Source organism: Cervus elaphus, chromosome 13 (assembly GCF_910594005.1).
Source record: "Cervus elaphus chromosome 13, mCerEla1.1, whole genome shotgun sequence".
NCBI classification, from domain to species: Eukaryota; Metazoa; Chordata; class Mammalia; order Artiodactyla; family Cervidae; genus Cervus; species Cervus elaphus.
This window is the reverse complement of record NC_057827.1, coordinates 36,268,434-36,283,403: the sequence shown is the minus strand read 5'-3', so window position 1 is coordinate 36,283,403 and position 14,970 is coordinate 36,268,434. Positions and strand designations below refer to the sequence as shown.

Here is a 14,970-nt window from a genome sequence, read left to right as displayed (position 1 = left end):
CCCAAGGGGATGCAGGGACAATGATGGTGACATGCCCGCAGGAAGGCTTTCCTACCAGCACTGTTGTCTGACTGCAGACAGGCTGAGAAGCAAGTCCCTGGCACTGGTGCTGTGCCTGCAGGAATGTGCGGCCTCAGAGGGTGGACCAGGAAACCTCAGTGACCTGGCTGGGTCACTGTGCTAACCAGGATCCACCAAGATCCCCAGCCCGACACCCCCTGCCCCACCGCTGGGCAGGCCTGACTCCTCTTGGAATAGTTCCGAGCCTAGCACCTTCACCTGCCGGCTCTGTAGACCTCTCCAGCCTGTCTGCACCCACTGAGCTCTGCCCCATCTCTGGCCCCCTCTCTTCAGCCCCCAACTTCTTCCCGGGGTTTGGGCACTGCGTCTTTGCTCTGGTACGCCTAGCTCTGTCTCCAGCACCAAGTCTCCAGGGCTTGGGCCTGCCTGCCAATGTCCCCTGGACATTTACACCAGGAACACCCATGGGAAGCCCCCCAAACCCAAGCCCACTTGTTCAAGCCAGACTCAGCATCATCTATCTTCCAACCTGCTCACCACCCAGTGACGGGCCCACAGGCACCCGCTGCTGGGCAGAAATCTGAAAGTCGCTCTGACCCTCTCCCTCCTCCTGACCTTGAATGAACTTCCCATCCATTCAGCCCCTGCATCGTCCTTCAAATGTGTCTCCCATCTTGCTTCTCTGTGCCATTCCGCAAGACAGATGGTCACCATCCCTCGCCTGGCTTAATGAATTTCCTGCCTCCCTTTGTTAATCGCAGCCACAGTTAGCCTAAACGGAGTCGCTCCATCATCCTCGCTTGCCTGGATGCCTTCTATGGCTCCCCAGTGCCTCCCACCAAGCCCCAGACCTCTGGTGTGGCATTGAAGGTGCTGGGTGACCCTGTCCCCACCCCGCCAGGCTCTCCTGTTCACTCCTCCAAACACCCAAAGGTGCCAGCCTCACCAGATCTTGGCTGTTTTCCCTCCACACCTGACAGGTCTGCACTCCGGCCTTTGCTCAGGCTTGGCTTTCTGCCCAGCAAGCTCTCCTTTTCCTTTTGCCTGTGAAATGCCTTCACGCTCCTTCAGGAAAGACAGGCTCCCCACCCTTCCCCGCAGTCCATAGCTCCTTCTCTGCATTTGGGGTGCAAAGAGACTCCACCGTGGCTTGAGGAGTTGTGTGATTATCACCTCTCTCTGTTAACACTGTGAGCCTCTGGGACAAGACTGGGGACGGGAGGTGGCGAGAAAGGGAGGAGAAGGCCTGGCAGGGCAGGGGGGTGCCGTGTTCCCTGGCTGACCCAGCCGGGAGGGGCTGCACCTAAGAGGCTTGCCCCAGCTCTGCCCCTGCAATTTGTCTTACCTCCAGGCTTGCTTCCAGTCCTCCTCTGCCCTCCAGGGCCCCAGTGCCTGCAGGTTGGGGTGGGGTGGGCGTGGGGTGGGACACAATGGCTGGGGCGCAGTGGGGCACTGCCCCAGCTGGAGAGTGCTTTTCTGGGCCTGTGGTGACAGTCTGGTGCTTGTTTTGAAAGAAAATAGACTCTGAGCCCCTATTTATAGCTGGAGGCCATAGCCACAGACAGGAGATGGATGGCGTTTGAGGCTGTGCAGTCCCGTGCTCAGGAAGGGGCCGGGGGTGGAGCCATTCCCAGGCCCCCTGCCCCCCTTTCTGAGCCTCCAAGGAAACGTCTGAGGGATCCTAACGTTCCCTGGGACAGGATGTAGCCTGCGCTCTGGGGCGGGAAGGAGGGGGCTTGGGTGATGGAAATTTTCTCACAGCATGGGTCCCAGGGGCCCAGAGTCCATGGTGGGAATGGCTGGAGGTGAGGGTGTGTGATGTCTAGGAGCCTAGGAGGCGGAGAAGGGCCTGCAGAGGGTGGGGGTGCCGGCTGCCACTGCGACTGGGTGATGGACAGAGAACAGGCCAGAGAGATGGGGCAGCCAGAGAGGGCCGGGCAGCGGTGGGGAAAGAGATGGAGAGACGGCCTTGGGGAGAGACGGGGAGAGGCGGGGGAGGCGGGTGGAGCGGTGGCCCAGCTGACATGGTGAATAGAGGGGAGACAGAGGGAGCGGGGAGGAGCTGAAGTGGGGGTTCTGTCCCACAGAGAGTCTTCACCGTGCTCTGGGCAGACTGGTTAGTGCGCATCGAATCCAGGTGAGGAAGGGCAGGAGTCAGGCATCTCTGGGGCCTGTACCCCAGAAGGCCAGACCGCTGCCCACTCCCAGCACCCCCAGGGCTGCAGACCCTGTGTGCCTGGCAGTCTAAGGCTGGGAGGCCCCCGGGTCCGTCTGGAGGCAAGCAAAGCTGTGGGGGCAGAGCTGATGAAGGGCTTTGTCGCCAAGGTCTCTGAAGGGCTGTCCTGAACAGGGGGGCGGGGTTGTTCCAGGACTGCTGGGGACAGGTCTGGGTTCTGACTTGCTGGGTGGGGAGTTCCCTGGGCCTGGAGGGGTTCCAAGCCGAGGCGGTGGCCCGCGCTCACACCTGCCGCCAGTTTCTATTCAGGCCCCTCCCTTGGTTGGGCCGTTGGGGGCTAGGGGGTGTCTATAGTCCCGGTCATGTGTCATGGAGTTATAGCCACAACCGGTGACTCAGACAGTTAAAAAAGGAGCAGCTCTGAGCAATGACTCAACTGGCTCTGGAGGGGCTGGGTGGGTCTGGCTGGTACAGGATGGGGTGGTCTGGGTTTATTTTTGGTGGGGTGGGGCTGGGGCCAGGGGGCTGGAAGATGGGAACCGGGGGTGGAGAGGAGCCGTTGCTCTCATCCCAGGAGAACCCCAGGGCTCTGTGCCAACTTAGAAAAACGGTTTCTCCATGCCAGGGAGCTCTGGCAGCCTGGGCCTCCTCTCAGTCCTGTTCTAAGCCCAGCCTGCCTTGCTGTGTGGACCCAGACAAGCAGCCGGCTCTCTCTGGATAGAAGCAGAAGTCTTTCTCCTGCTCCCCAGAGGCTTCAGATCAGAATTTTAGAGCTGACCTTGGAGAATGGACATTTGACCCAGAGACCCAGAGAGGGACAGAGGTCTGCCCAAGGCCACACAGCAGGGCCAGGTATCCCAAGGGCTGCCATCACACATCTGGCTCAAGTCCTTGCAATATCTCTCCTATTCCAGGGCTGTCAACAGTTGGAGGGGCAGGCCCCCGTTTGAGTACCTTCTCCCTGGAGGGGCTCAGCTGGGCTCCAGATGAGTGTCTGGAAGTACAAGGGCCAGATGCCCAGAGATGGAGCCTGAGCTGGGGACAGGAGCCTGGACTCTATTAGCACACTACCAGGGAGCTGGCCAGTCTTTGCCCAACAGTCTGTTCAGGGGATGAAGGCAGAGGATGCCCCCACACTGGGATCATGGCTTGTGGGGGCCAAGGCTCTTTACCCAGAGAGTCCGTCCAGTTGGCACTCCCCTAGGCTGCTCACCCCAGTCTTCATCCATTTCCTGAGACCTTCCCTCATCTCTACCAATTCTGATCTCACATATCCACAGACTCAGGCATCACCTATACCTCTGGTGGGCCCAAGCAGGGCAGAGAGAATCCCCAGTTCTTCATTCGAGATCCTCTTGCTACAGATGCAGCCACTGCTGCTTGTTGAGTGGCAGTAATAGCCCCACAGGAGCTCCTGGGGAACCATCTCACATCACTGGGCCCTGGCCTCCAGCCCCTACCATCAGAGGAGCCCGTGAAGGGTGGGGAGAGAGCAGGGAAAAGACAAGCTTCCAGGCTTCTAATCCTATAAAGGTCTTGATGCCTGCTCCTTCTCTCCATCCCCATCCATCTACTCCTGGGATAGGAGTCATTTGGTCACTCATTCAACAGATTGGTTGTGCTGCATCCTGGCTCAATCATTTCTATCCAAGGGGCCATTAGGCTTTGGGGTGGGGCTCAGAGGGGTTGTTCTGCTTCTCTTCATACAGGAGGGCTGTGTGGACCTCAGCCCAGTGAGTCAATCAGATGTAGCCCCCCCAATCCTTTCTGAAGGGTCCTGGGCTGGCTGGCAGGCAGAGGCTGGCTTGACAGCTCCCCTGGGAGCCTGCCTCCCATTTTCCACATCACTTTGCCCCAGACAGACCCTCTCCTAGGGCCACCTCATTCAATCTCCTGCTTTGGAAACTTTCTCAAAGATTCCTAAGCAGGAACCCCGCATTCCCACCCTGCTCCAATGATGGGCCTGCCTCCCTCCAGAAGAAGATGGTAATAATGGAATATCAGCAACCTCAGGGGCAGGCACCTACTGAGCATTTACTCCAGACAAATCCTCAACACACAGGAGGCAGGAATTATTTATCCCATTTTAGAGAAGAGAAAACTGAGGCTCAGAAAGGCCTGGTCACTTGCATTGAGTGGCTGGGTGGTAATTGAATTCTGAGCTCTCTAACACCGTGTTCTTGACCAGGTGAGCCTGGCCTCCTGCCTCCCCCAGCCCTGCAGAGCTGAGGATTCAGAGGAGGAAGAGGTGGGGACTGAGTCAGGACTGAGGGGCGGGCGGGAGGGAAGCTTACTCTGAGCTGCTCCAAGACGCCCAAAAAGGGTGATTCGTTCCTTCCCTCACCACGGTGAGAAGCGTGTGTGTGTGTGTGTGTGTGTGTGTGTGTGGTGTGTGTGTGTGTGTCTGGGCCTGAGGCTGGCCTGGCTGGCCTCCAGCCATAGGAGAGCTGCGCGGGCCCCAGTTGCTGTACGCAGGGAAGCGGCAGGGAGGGGCTGGTGTCGTGGGAATCAACATCCTGGGCCCACTGATATTTATAGCTGCCCCCTCCTGAAATATGGGGAGGAGGGGCTGCTCTTAGGTGGGAACGGAAGTTGGTCTCCTCCTCCCCGCCCCTTCGATCTTCCCAGAGAGCAGGATGGCCCAGGCTAAGGGGCCCTGGCTGGGTGGTGGAGCTGGGGGCTGTGTCCTGAGCTGGGGGCTTCCCCCAGGCTGCTGGCTCGGGGCCTGGACACTCTCCTTGTTAAGCCCTTAGCCAGGCTGTTGAAAGTACTCTGTGTGTGTGTGCACACATGTGTGAAACCATGCACACACACACACACACACATATGCACGCATACCTACTAGGTGTCACAGTGATGGAGGTCATGGAACAGGGGCAGCGGCCAGGTGAGGGTGGGGGGGGGGAAAGGCCTGTAACCCCACAGAGATGGAGGGTAAGGCCCTGGAAGTGTGGCAGACCAGGCTGTATCCCTCAATAATCAATGGTTAGAAAAGGCATCCCAAGCAGGGGGTGATGCTGGAGCTGAACCTTGAAGGACAGAGAGAAAAAGAGAGAAGACCAGTTGTAGGCAACAGCATTGGCAGTGGTGGAAGGGCCCCAGGGATTATTGATTGTTATCTGATGGTTTAGTTCACCATCCAGACAATGGGACACAGCATAATCCTTGAACATGGGTCCCAGCTGATCTACTGGGGAGAGAGAGGGCCCAGCCAAAGCCCTGGGTCCTGCAGGCAGGTGGAACCATGGCGGGTGCTGTAATCTTGATTTGGATTCTTTGAAAGCCAGGAAGTCCTCTCTTGTATCTGACCTGACTCTTCCCTGCTCTCAGAATGTTTTAACTCAAAGCAATTAATTAGTTTTCAAGTTTTTTAGTTTTTTTTTTTTTTTTACAAAGCCACAGAACGCTTTATCAAAACTGTATCTTACACAAAACCTCCATCTATAAACACATGTTCATGGGACTGCTATGATGAATCAGGGTGGCACAAGCATCCTGTATTCCCAGATATGGGAATGTAAAGTCCCGGAGCGCCTCGGACACAGTCTGAAAATCTCTGTTGGCTCAGTGATCTCTATGCTCCTTGTGGGCTCCGTCCTGGGCTCCTCAAGATCGTGGTGACCTCAGAGAAAAGCAGAGGGAATGTCCGCCCTCTGGGAGCTGCTGGCCATATGGGGAAGGCCACACCCAAACCAGGATACAAGGACAAGGAGCCAAGAGGCCTACCACCCACCCTGCTAAGGACTTGCTATCTGACTGAGAAGACAGCAGGCCCTCTCTGGGTCCTGATTTCCCTATGAACAACCTGGGGCAACTGGCCTGGGCTGGGGAGTCTCTGCAGTGAGGTCTGGGAGGGGAGGCCACCTCACTGACCACCAGGACACTTAAGCCACGAGAGACACACACTGAAACAGTTTAGCCTGAGCAGTGGCAGGACGCCTGGCTGATACCCATGAGCATTGGCAGAGCTGGCTCTTTGGCAGGCTGGGAGCGGCAGGGGTGTGGGCAGGAGCTGAGTGGGAGGCAGGAATGGTCAACAGGAGAGGCGCTGTCCAGAACATGGGTGAGCCATGCCACCAAGCCACCGTGACGGCAGCCCCAGGGCACTCCCCTGCATCTGAAGCCACATTTGCCATCCCAGCAGTTGGGGGCGGGGTGGTAGGCATTTTTGAAGAGGATCTGCTTGTGCCGTGAGGAAGTGGGGAGGGTCTAAAAAGGTGAGGGGCACTTGCTGGAGGGGTCTGCGGAGATGGACACAGAGATCCGGGGTCCTCAGGGGACTGTCTTTCTCCTAAAGACCTGTCTCTCTCCCCTGGTGGGGGCGGCCCACCTGGCCTGAGCTGGGAAAGGTGACTGTTGTTGGGGTGAGTGAGAACACCATAGCCCGTGTGCCCAAAGAGTGGCCTGAGGCTAGTCCCCGATGTTCTCAGAGTCTCAGTTTCCATATCTGTAAATGGGAATGTTTCGTGACTTGCAGAGCTGCCATAAGGCTGCAGGACAACGTGGCCAGTGCCCACTCAGGGGCTTTCTCTGGAGTTATGGACCCTGTTGGGAGTTACAGACCGTTCTGAGAAGTAGAAAGAGCCACGAGACCCTACCCCAGGGAGAATCCAAGTTCAAAATTGTTCATATGAATTCAGTTCATTCAAAAATTACTCACATACATTCAGTAATAATGGTACTACAGTTCTTCTGAAACACACTCTAAACCTGTACCTGGAGAAGGAGTCTTTTATTATTATATTTTCTTGGTCTCATCTCCAAGCCTGTGGGATCTTAGTTCCCCGACCAGAGATCAAACCTGTGCTTTTTGCATTGCAAGTGCAGAGTCTTAACCACTGGACCACCGGGGAAGTCCCTGGAGAAGGAGTCTTAACTCTCAAAGGCTCTATAGTACCATAGTACCGGGCACACACTGGCTAAGGGCGTGTTAGAAGCAAAAGGGCAGCTGGATGGGGCGGGAGTCGGGGAGAGGTGGTAAAAGAGCCGAGGGACCTGGAAGGGAGGAGACTTGAGTCCCAGACCCAAAGGCCCCCTTGTTTACTGAGCCCCAGCGCAGCTCAGCAGCCCTGCCCCCCCATCTTGTCCTCACCTCTTTCCCTGAAGGCTCCACCCAGCCCAGGTCTGGGAGCTGGTTGTGTACACGGTTTCTCGGGCCCACAGCTGTGTGCACCAATGTGTGTGTGTATCAGGGCTGTTTCCAATTCCCCCCCCACCCGCCCCCTCCTGGGCAGCACGCCCAGTTCCCTATACACTTCCTCTGCGCGCTCTGCAAACCCTACTCCCCTCCCGCCCTTCGTTGGCCGCCTGGCCCACCTGGCGCAGCCCCCTCCTTGGGCCCCCCAGGCGGGCAGCACTGAAAGGCTCTTCTTGTCTTGGCCGGGCAAGCAGGCGGGCGAGTGTTGGGAAGGGGGGCTCAGCTATACTTGGTTCTGGAACAGCACTTTCAGAGTCCGGGTGGGCTGGGCGGAGGGCACTGGCCCTTGCCCGGCTCTAGAGGGCTGGAGCCCCAGCGTACACACACACACACACACACACACACACACACACACACACACAAGACTCAGAGGCTGTCTCTGTCTCCGGTCAGAGAGGGTCCCCCAGACCATCCTTAGAGGCAACGGAGTCCTACCCTGGCTCAATTCCTTGCTCTGATGCTCCCCTGCCCCCACACTAGCCCTGCTCTCTAAGACACCCCCATCAGTTCAGGGCCCCCACCCAGATGATACAAGAACCCTCTCTGCCTGGCACTCCCTCCTGAGTCCCACTTGTATCCCTCATCTTCTGCCTTTCAAAGTCAGCTACAGTAGGCAGGGAAGAGGTGCAGAAGCCACTAGCCCTGTATGCCCTGTGCCCACTCTGACCTCCCAGTTTCGCTTGTGCTATACCCCCTACTGGAGCCACATCAGCTCCAACTCAATCTCCCCAGTGCTTGTGGCTCTGCCGGGATTCCCATAAGGCTCAGAAGGGAATGGACACCACACTTATCATGCACACTGGCCTAGGGGCCCAAGCCTCACTGACTATGCAGGTGGGGAGCTCCCACAAAGTGGGACTGGGGGGTTCCTCCTGGGCAGCAGGGCTTCTATGTGGGTTAGACCACTTTGCTTCCCTTCTGGGCCCTCAGGTTCCCTGTGTGTACAATCGGAAGGTTGGCCCAGGTGGTCTCCAAAGGTGCTTGACTCTCAGGCCCCATGACCCGGATGCTCTGGAATGTTGACGAGTGCAGGGAAAGCATCCCAGTGTGCCTCACTCTGGTACCTGAGACTCAGAGGCTTTTGGGGTAGGCTTTTGGTGTCCAAGAGGGGTGGCAGTGATACCTTCCACGGGTAAGGGCTGCCCCTATTGCAGAGACCAGGACAGGGAGCTAAGCCAGGCCTGGGGACAGAGGTGGGCTGCTGGAGGGGAGCTCAGACTGGGAGGGGGAGAGGGTACTGGCTCCCCCATCCCCTCACCACTTCCAAATCCCTCCTATAGGAAGGGGTTGCTTGATGTTTTTAACCCCACTGGCACCATGCTGCTCTCCTCTCTAAAACCTGCGCTGGCTCCCTACTGCCAGCAGGGCTTGGGCTGTGAGCTGCATTTTGCCATTTCAGGTTTCTCTGCCCCACCCCAGTGGCTCTTTCTGGCTTGTGCTCAAAAATACATGCCTTCCAGCCAGGCTACTGGCCTCCTAATCTCCGCTCATACCCATCTCAGAGCCTGTGCTCACTGACCGCCTTCCCATCCTCCAAGGCTTAGCTCAAGGATCACCCTCTGTCCTGTCCTAGCTTGCCTATGAATTTCTCTTCACCATACTCTTCGTCTGGATCTTTGCAGACATGATAGGAATTGCTGTTTGAGTTTTAATGTGCTTTCCTGCCTTCTGAATGAGTCCAAGTCCAATCTGTATTTCTGTGCACTCCCCACTGCCCAGCACAATGTCTGCACATTGTTGATGCTGGGAAGGTATTTGGGAATGGCTCTCAGTTGAAGCCCAAGGAGGTGGGTCCTGGAGTCGCTCCTTTGGCTAGAGGCTGGGGGCTGGGCGTGCACCCATCTCTCTAGTCAGCTCAGATGCCCCCTTCCCATCTCTCTAGAGGCTTAGCTTATCACCCACCCCGTGAGACCTTGAAGGATGGGGTTCCTGGGGATGCGAACAGGGAGCCTGGGGATCCAGCTCTGCCTCATTCCAGTGGGGGGCTCTCCCCTGACTCATTTCCCTTTTGGGTACCGCGTGATTACTGTCCATTTTAACTGGCTTCCCCATCTGATGGGGAGAGGGGTGTGGCCTAGGTCCTTGGAAGGGAGACTCAGGCCCTTCTTCAGCTCAAAGTTGTTCTTGGGAATGGTCCCGAAAGATGTAGGCTGAAGCACTGATTCATACATACATGGGTAGTAATGACTGATGAACCCTGAGGCCACAGTTCTTATGGCATAACTAGACCATGCCTTCACCAAGGGAAGAATGCCATAATGGTGGGATTTCTGGCATTGGAATAGAGACTGGATATGTCCTAGCACCTCTCAGACGGCATTCCATTTCTGCTGGAGTCAAGTACCAATGCCTGGGACAGGGAGGTGTGCAGGGGGTTGCCCAGGGCTGTCTGTCTGAGGGGCGCCAGCCCTGCCTCTAGGAGGCTGAAGAGTGGGTGGTCCTGTCTGTCACCAGCTAGGCTTTCTCAGTGAGGAGAGAGAAGACAGGAAGGGGAGGAAGGGGTGGTGGTGGAGACAGAGAACACACCCGGCAGAGTGGGCCACAGCTGGAGGAGACCCAAGGATGCTGGAGGAGGTGGAGGCTGGGGTGAATTCGGGACCCCACACGGGGTGGGGAGGGTGGCTTCCTCCGCATTGCCCACCTTGCACACTCCCCGTTCCTGGTCTGGGTGTCGGAAGTTGGGGACTCCCTGTCACCGGGTGTCCTTTGGGCATCGACTCGGTCACAGAGAGCCTGCTGGATATGGGGAGCCCAGGCGGCACCGGGGCGTCCCTTCTGGGTCTAGAGGACAATCCTGCACAGAGCCACGCCCTAGACAAGCGACCCAGGGGCCAACCTCAGATAACCAGAGCCGACGTGACCCCCAGATAGCGAGCTGTCGCTGGGGATCTTGCCTCCCCTGGGGGTGGGGTGGTACCCACAGAGACCCCAGCCGGGAACAGCAGAAGTGCAGCCCCCTTGTTTCCCCGACTGGGGGCCACTTCTGGGTGCTCCTGTCCCTTTTCTCTGCCTAAGAAACCCTCCACCGCTCCCGCCAGTCTGGGTCGGGGTCTCCCGGCCCCTCACTCACCTGTGGATGCTGGTCCCACGAACACAGCGAAGGTCAGAGCCAGGGCCAGGGCGGGGGATGGAAGCGGGAGCCGGGGACCCCAGCGCATCGCGGCGGCGGGCTGGGCAGCGGAGTCCGGAGCCTGGAGCTTGGACGCTGGAGTCTTCTGAGTTGAGAGAACTGGCGCGGGCTGGAGCTCCCGGCCGTCCCGCCGCCTACTTAACGCCGGGGCGGGGCAGGCGCCGACCCGCGCTCCGGTTTCAGGCCGGGGCTCTCCCGGCCGCCCCCCCACCCCCAGCCGTCTTAAAGGGCCCGTGCTGGTTCTCCTCCCCGTCGAGGGTGAGAGGATCCTTACAGCTCGGGCAGACCCAGGTTCCACCTTAGAGATTCGGAACAAAATCCCAGAGGAGCCCGGACTCCCCGGGACTCCTGGGAGAACTCCTTTGCGAGGAGATGTGAGCTGGGCTGGTCCCCTCGCTTCTCTGCCCTCTGCTCTTGCAAGGATTGTGGGTGCGGGGCGTCCTCACGCCAGGTCTGGGAGGAAGGACAGATGCCCTCCACCCCACGGACTGCTTTGGGGCTGCTTTGCCTCTGAGGTGTCTTGAGGATGCCATTTGGTCAGAGAAGCACCAGCCTGAAGTTCTGTACAGCGAAGTGCCCACTGGCATTGCCTCTTTGACCTTTTCTGCCTCAATGACTCGGTCAGTAAAGGAGAGATGTTTTAGATTCTCCCACAAGGCAGGAGGGATCCTCAACTCCATGGGATCATTTGCCTCAACTGGACCCTGCCAAGTGGCTGTCGACCACTTCTGCCCTCCTTTCATGGAGGAGGAGACTGGCTCAGAGCTGGAAGTGGTTCTCCAGAGGCCCCCAGATGGACAGTAGGTACCTGGTCTTATGGGACCAGAACCCAAGGCCTCCTGAATCTGGTGTTTCAACTTCCTCTGGGGCGGCCTCCTAGAAATCTGGCCCTGGATTTATCACCTACCTAACAGTTTCAGGCTGGGGCCCTGCTCTCCTTGGCTCCTTCCCAGGCAACAATCTCAGCCTTGTCCCAAACAGGAGAAAGGGCAATCTTACTGTAGAGCTTCTGGCGTCAAGAGGCTCTGCTTGCCCTCTGTCTAGTCCCAGCATTGGCATCGCCTGGTCTTGGTTTCTTTGCCCAGCGAATGGGTGGAAGAGCACCCCTGGAGTGTCTCCCCTCCCTTCCTCCATCAGAATCTATTACCCTTGCCTGCTTTAGCCCACCCCCAACCCCATCCCACCACTCACTCTCTCCTCAACCTCTCCCCTAACGTGTGGGTATGGCCCTTCAAAGTTTGCAACAAAATTGTGCCCCGTTCTGCAAATGAAGAAACTGAGGCTGAGGGAGGTTAAGGGACTTGAGCAAGTCTACACAGCTTCCCTGGTGGCTCAGATGATAAAGAATCTGCTTGCAATGCAGGCGACCCAGTTTTCATTCCTGGGTCGGGAGAATTCCCTACAGAAGGGAATGGCAACCCACTCCAGTATTCTTGCCTGGAGAATACCATGGCCAGAGGAGCCTGGTGGGCTACAGTCCATGGGATCACAAAGAGCTGAGCATGACTGAGTGATAAACACTTTAACTTAAACACAGCTGCTAGGAGGTACAGTCAGGTCTTTGGCCCCAAACCCACAGTACAGTGGTAACTGGGGCTCTGGGTTCAAATCCCAGCTCTCCTGCTTAGCTGTCCAACTTGAGCAAATCACTTCATGTCTCTGTGGTTTCCTTCTTTGTAAAATTGGCTTTGTGAGGATTAAAGGCTTTAATGTACCTCAAGTGCCTAGCCCAGGGTATACAGCAGGTGCTCAACGAATGCTTGTCTTTTTATCCCTCCTTGCCCTGTAGGCCTGCTGCACATCCTCCCTGGGTCTCACAGTTTGCATGTAACTTCCAGAGGCAGCTGCACACAGTAGGTACCCAATAAATGCATGCTGGGATTGACTTAGAAGCCAGCTGCTGCTGTTCTGTGGGAATTTTGGCAAACCTAACAACTCCCCTCCAGTTCACCCTAGGAGGCCTGGGGTGGCTGGGCTGTGCTTAGCTGGTCTTGGTGGCAGTAAAGCCATCAATTCCATACTTGTCCCCTGTTTTTCCTTCTCTCCAAGTCAGCAAGGCACCTGGTCCTTGTTAGGGACTAATTACTGGCCAAGTGTGGGGGCCAAGTGTGGGCCCCAAGTTGCCGGGGCTGCTGAGAAGACAACATTTGGAGGAAAAGAGCTTTTTTCTTAGGAATGAAAAGAAAGAAAGGAGGAGAGGACTTTTGCTTCTTTATGAATCAAAAATATGGGTGGAGATTTCCAGCCACCCCATCTGCCCATCCTTCCCCCTCCCCATCTTTTCATGGCTCCTCCCCATCCCCACCCACTCAGATTTACCACAACTACCAGGAGTTATTGGTCTGTCTGTGGAGCCTCCAGACGGAGTTCCCACCCACAGCTTAGATTCAAGTCGGGATTCGCTTGCAGCCTCCCCCTGCCTGGTTGCTAGCTGAGGAGAGAAACACAGGCCTGGAAAAATAATGGCAACTGGCAGGGCAGTAATAACCCACTGTGACTTCCCTGCTCGGGCTTCTCAGTTTACAAAACATCCACCTGGTCTCTTGACAACCCTGGGAAGCGTGTGTGTTTGGGGACAGTGTTCCTTTTTCACTGATGAGAAAACTGAGGCTCTAGCGGTAAAGGGATGCTGGGGCCCTGGAGCCAGCCTGCCGGGCCTTTGTTCAGCCTGTAGCCAGGGATTTGAGCCCCGGATTGGTGCTGAGCGGCGTCATATCAGGAAGACTGGCGCAAAGTTGAGGCCTTTTGTCTTGAAACTGATCCCTGACCACCTCTTATCATCTCAGAACAAAGGCCATGGTCGGGCAGTGCCTGGTCCTCAATTGTCCCCCCTCCCCGCCAGCCTCCTCAGCGTGCCCCCCACTAAGGCCCCCACATCCACATCTTGAGTAGAGCCCATCAGGACCTCGCGAGCATCCTCAAACTTCTTCCTCTGTCTTCTGACTTTCTCTGGCTTGGGTTGACCAGGTGTCCCTAGTGACCATCCCTGACCGCCCCTGCCTCTCTGGCCATATCTCACCGTCCTCCAGGAAGTCCTCCCTGCCTTCCTTCCCACCCTGAACTCCCTTTTCACAGACTCCCTCGGTATTCTCCTAGTGCCCCCCACTTCCCCCCGCCTCCCCGGGGCACGACGAGTTGAGACAATACTTCCTGTCCTTTCAGTAGATTTCTTCCCAGCAAAGCACAGGACAGGGCGCCCAGGATGGGGGAAGAGGTGGGAAGACCTAGGATACACTTGAAGAATGAGGAAGGATGCCCACGGCTGAGGGCTGAAGGAGAAGTCAAAATGCTGCCTCAGTTTCTCCAAATGATGGGCTTCTGGGAGGACAGGCGACAGAGCCTTGCATCACCGGCTTCTCCACTGCAGAGTTCAGTCAGGCGTGCGGGCCAGGTCCTCCCGGTCACCCCCATCCTTACGCCGTTTGGATGAAGAGTGCCCGCTCTGGCTGTGGCCGTGGCCGTGCCATGCCTTGGGTGGGGCCTGGCACGCTGAGTGCCTCTGTGTTTTGTACCCTGACTGCCTAGGCCCCACCCAGGGAGCCTGTGGCCAAAGCCAGATCGCGGGTAAATGGCGGGTGCTATGCCCTAGTGGGGCAAAGCCTCAGCTCCCGTTGCACAGGTCCTCACCTCAGGGAAGTGGCCTTCCACCATGAAGGATCTAGTACCCAGGCCACTACTGTGCAGTTGGGGCTTTTGGTCTCAATTCTGTGACCCCAAAGTCACATGGCCAGGAGCTCCACGGTGGTGGGCCCCAGGCCTGGGCCCCTGACCCAGGGCCTAGGCTAGGAGTGGCCTTGCTCCTGCTCCTGGCTGGAGGCATCCATGAGGCTCCTCCAAGCGCAAGGCAGCCAGGACAGGAGGGGTGGGGCCTGCTATTCCCAACAATTACACAGTTCAGGAGCTGAAAAGTTATGTTTGCTGCCCTTGGGAGCCGGCTGTGGGCTGTGGATGGGAGGCCTGTGGCAGGGTTTCTCCTGGCCAGGGGCAGGCTCTCCCCGTGCCCAAGCTGTCCTGGGGAGGTGGGGGTTGGGGGAGGTCGGGGACCCTCTCAGGGCCTCTGTTCCCAGGAGCAGCACTCATGTTCCACACCACGTCCACAAAGGCTTGTGGCTTCAGTGGCTGTGACCAGCTGGCCGCAGCTGACTCCTCCTGGGGTTGTGCTATTTCTAAATATTGGCTCAGGCTGTTAACCCCTGCTCTGCTCCATCTGTGGATATTCAGCTTGGCTGCAGAGAGAGCCTCTGGGAGTCTTCGTTTGGATGGAAAATATTCGTGAACGTATTTGCTCAGGGTCTAGTGTGGGGCAGATCCTTTTGGGGGCTGGGGTGGGGCTCCTAAAAGAAGGGTGAGAAATACCTGCTTAGGATTGGGGATGAGGCTTCAGTGGGTGTTAGGAGACATGGTCTGAGCTGGCAGCTGGGCAGGGCAGTGGAAAGAATGTGGGGT

At 57.3% G+C, this 14,970-nt stretch overlaps 1 protein-coding gene across 1 annotated transcript in view; it reads right to left on the bottom strand.

The window, feature by feature from the left end:
* Positions 1-10,664, bottom strand: part of CSPG4 (chondroitin sulfate proteoglycan 4) — a 35,422-nt gene extending 24,758 nt beyond the window's left edge. The window contains exon 1 of the mRNA XM_043921343.1: positions 10,465-10,664. Within this exon, the coding sequence (XP_043777278.1) occupies positions 10,465-10,552 (88 nt within the window). The 5' untranslated portion in view covers positions 10,553-10,664. The remainder of the gene's footprint in view (positions 1-10,464) is intronic.
* Between the last annotated feature and the right edge of the window lie 4,306 nt (positions 10,665-14,970).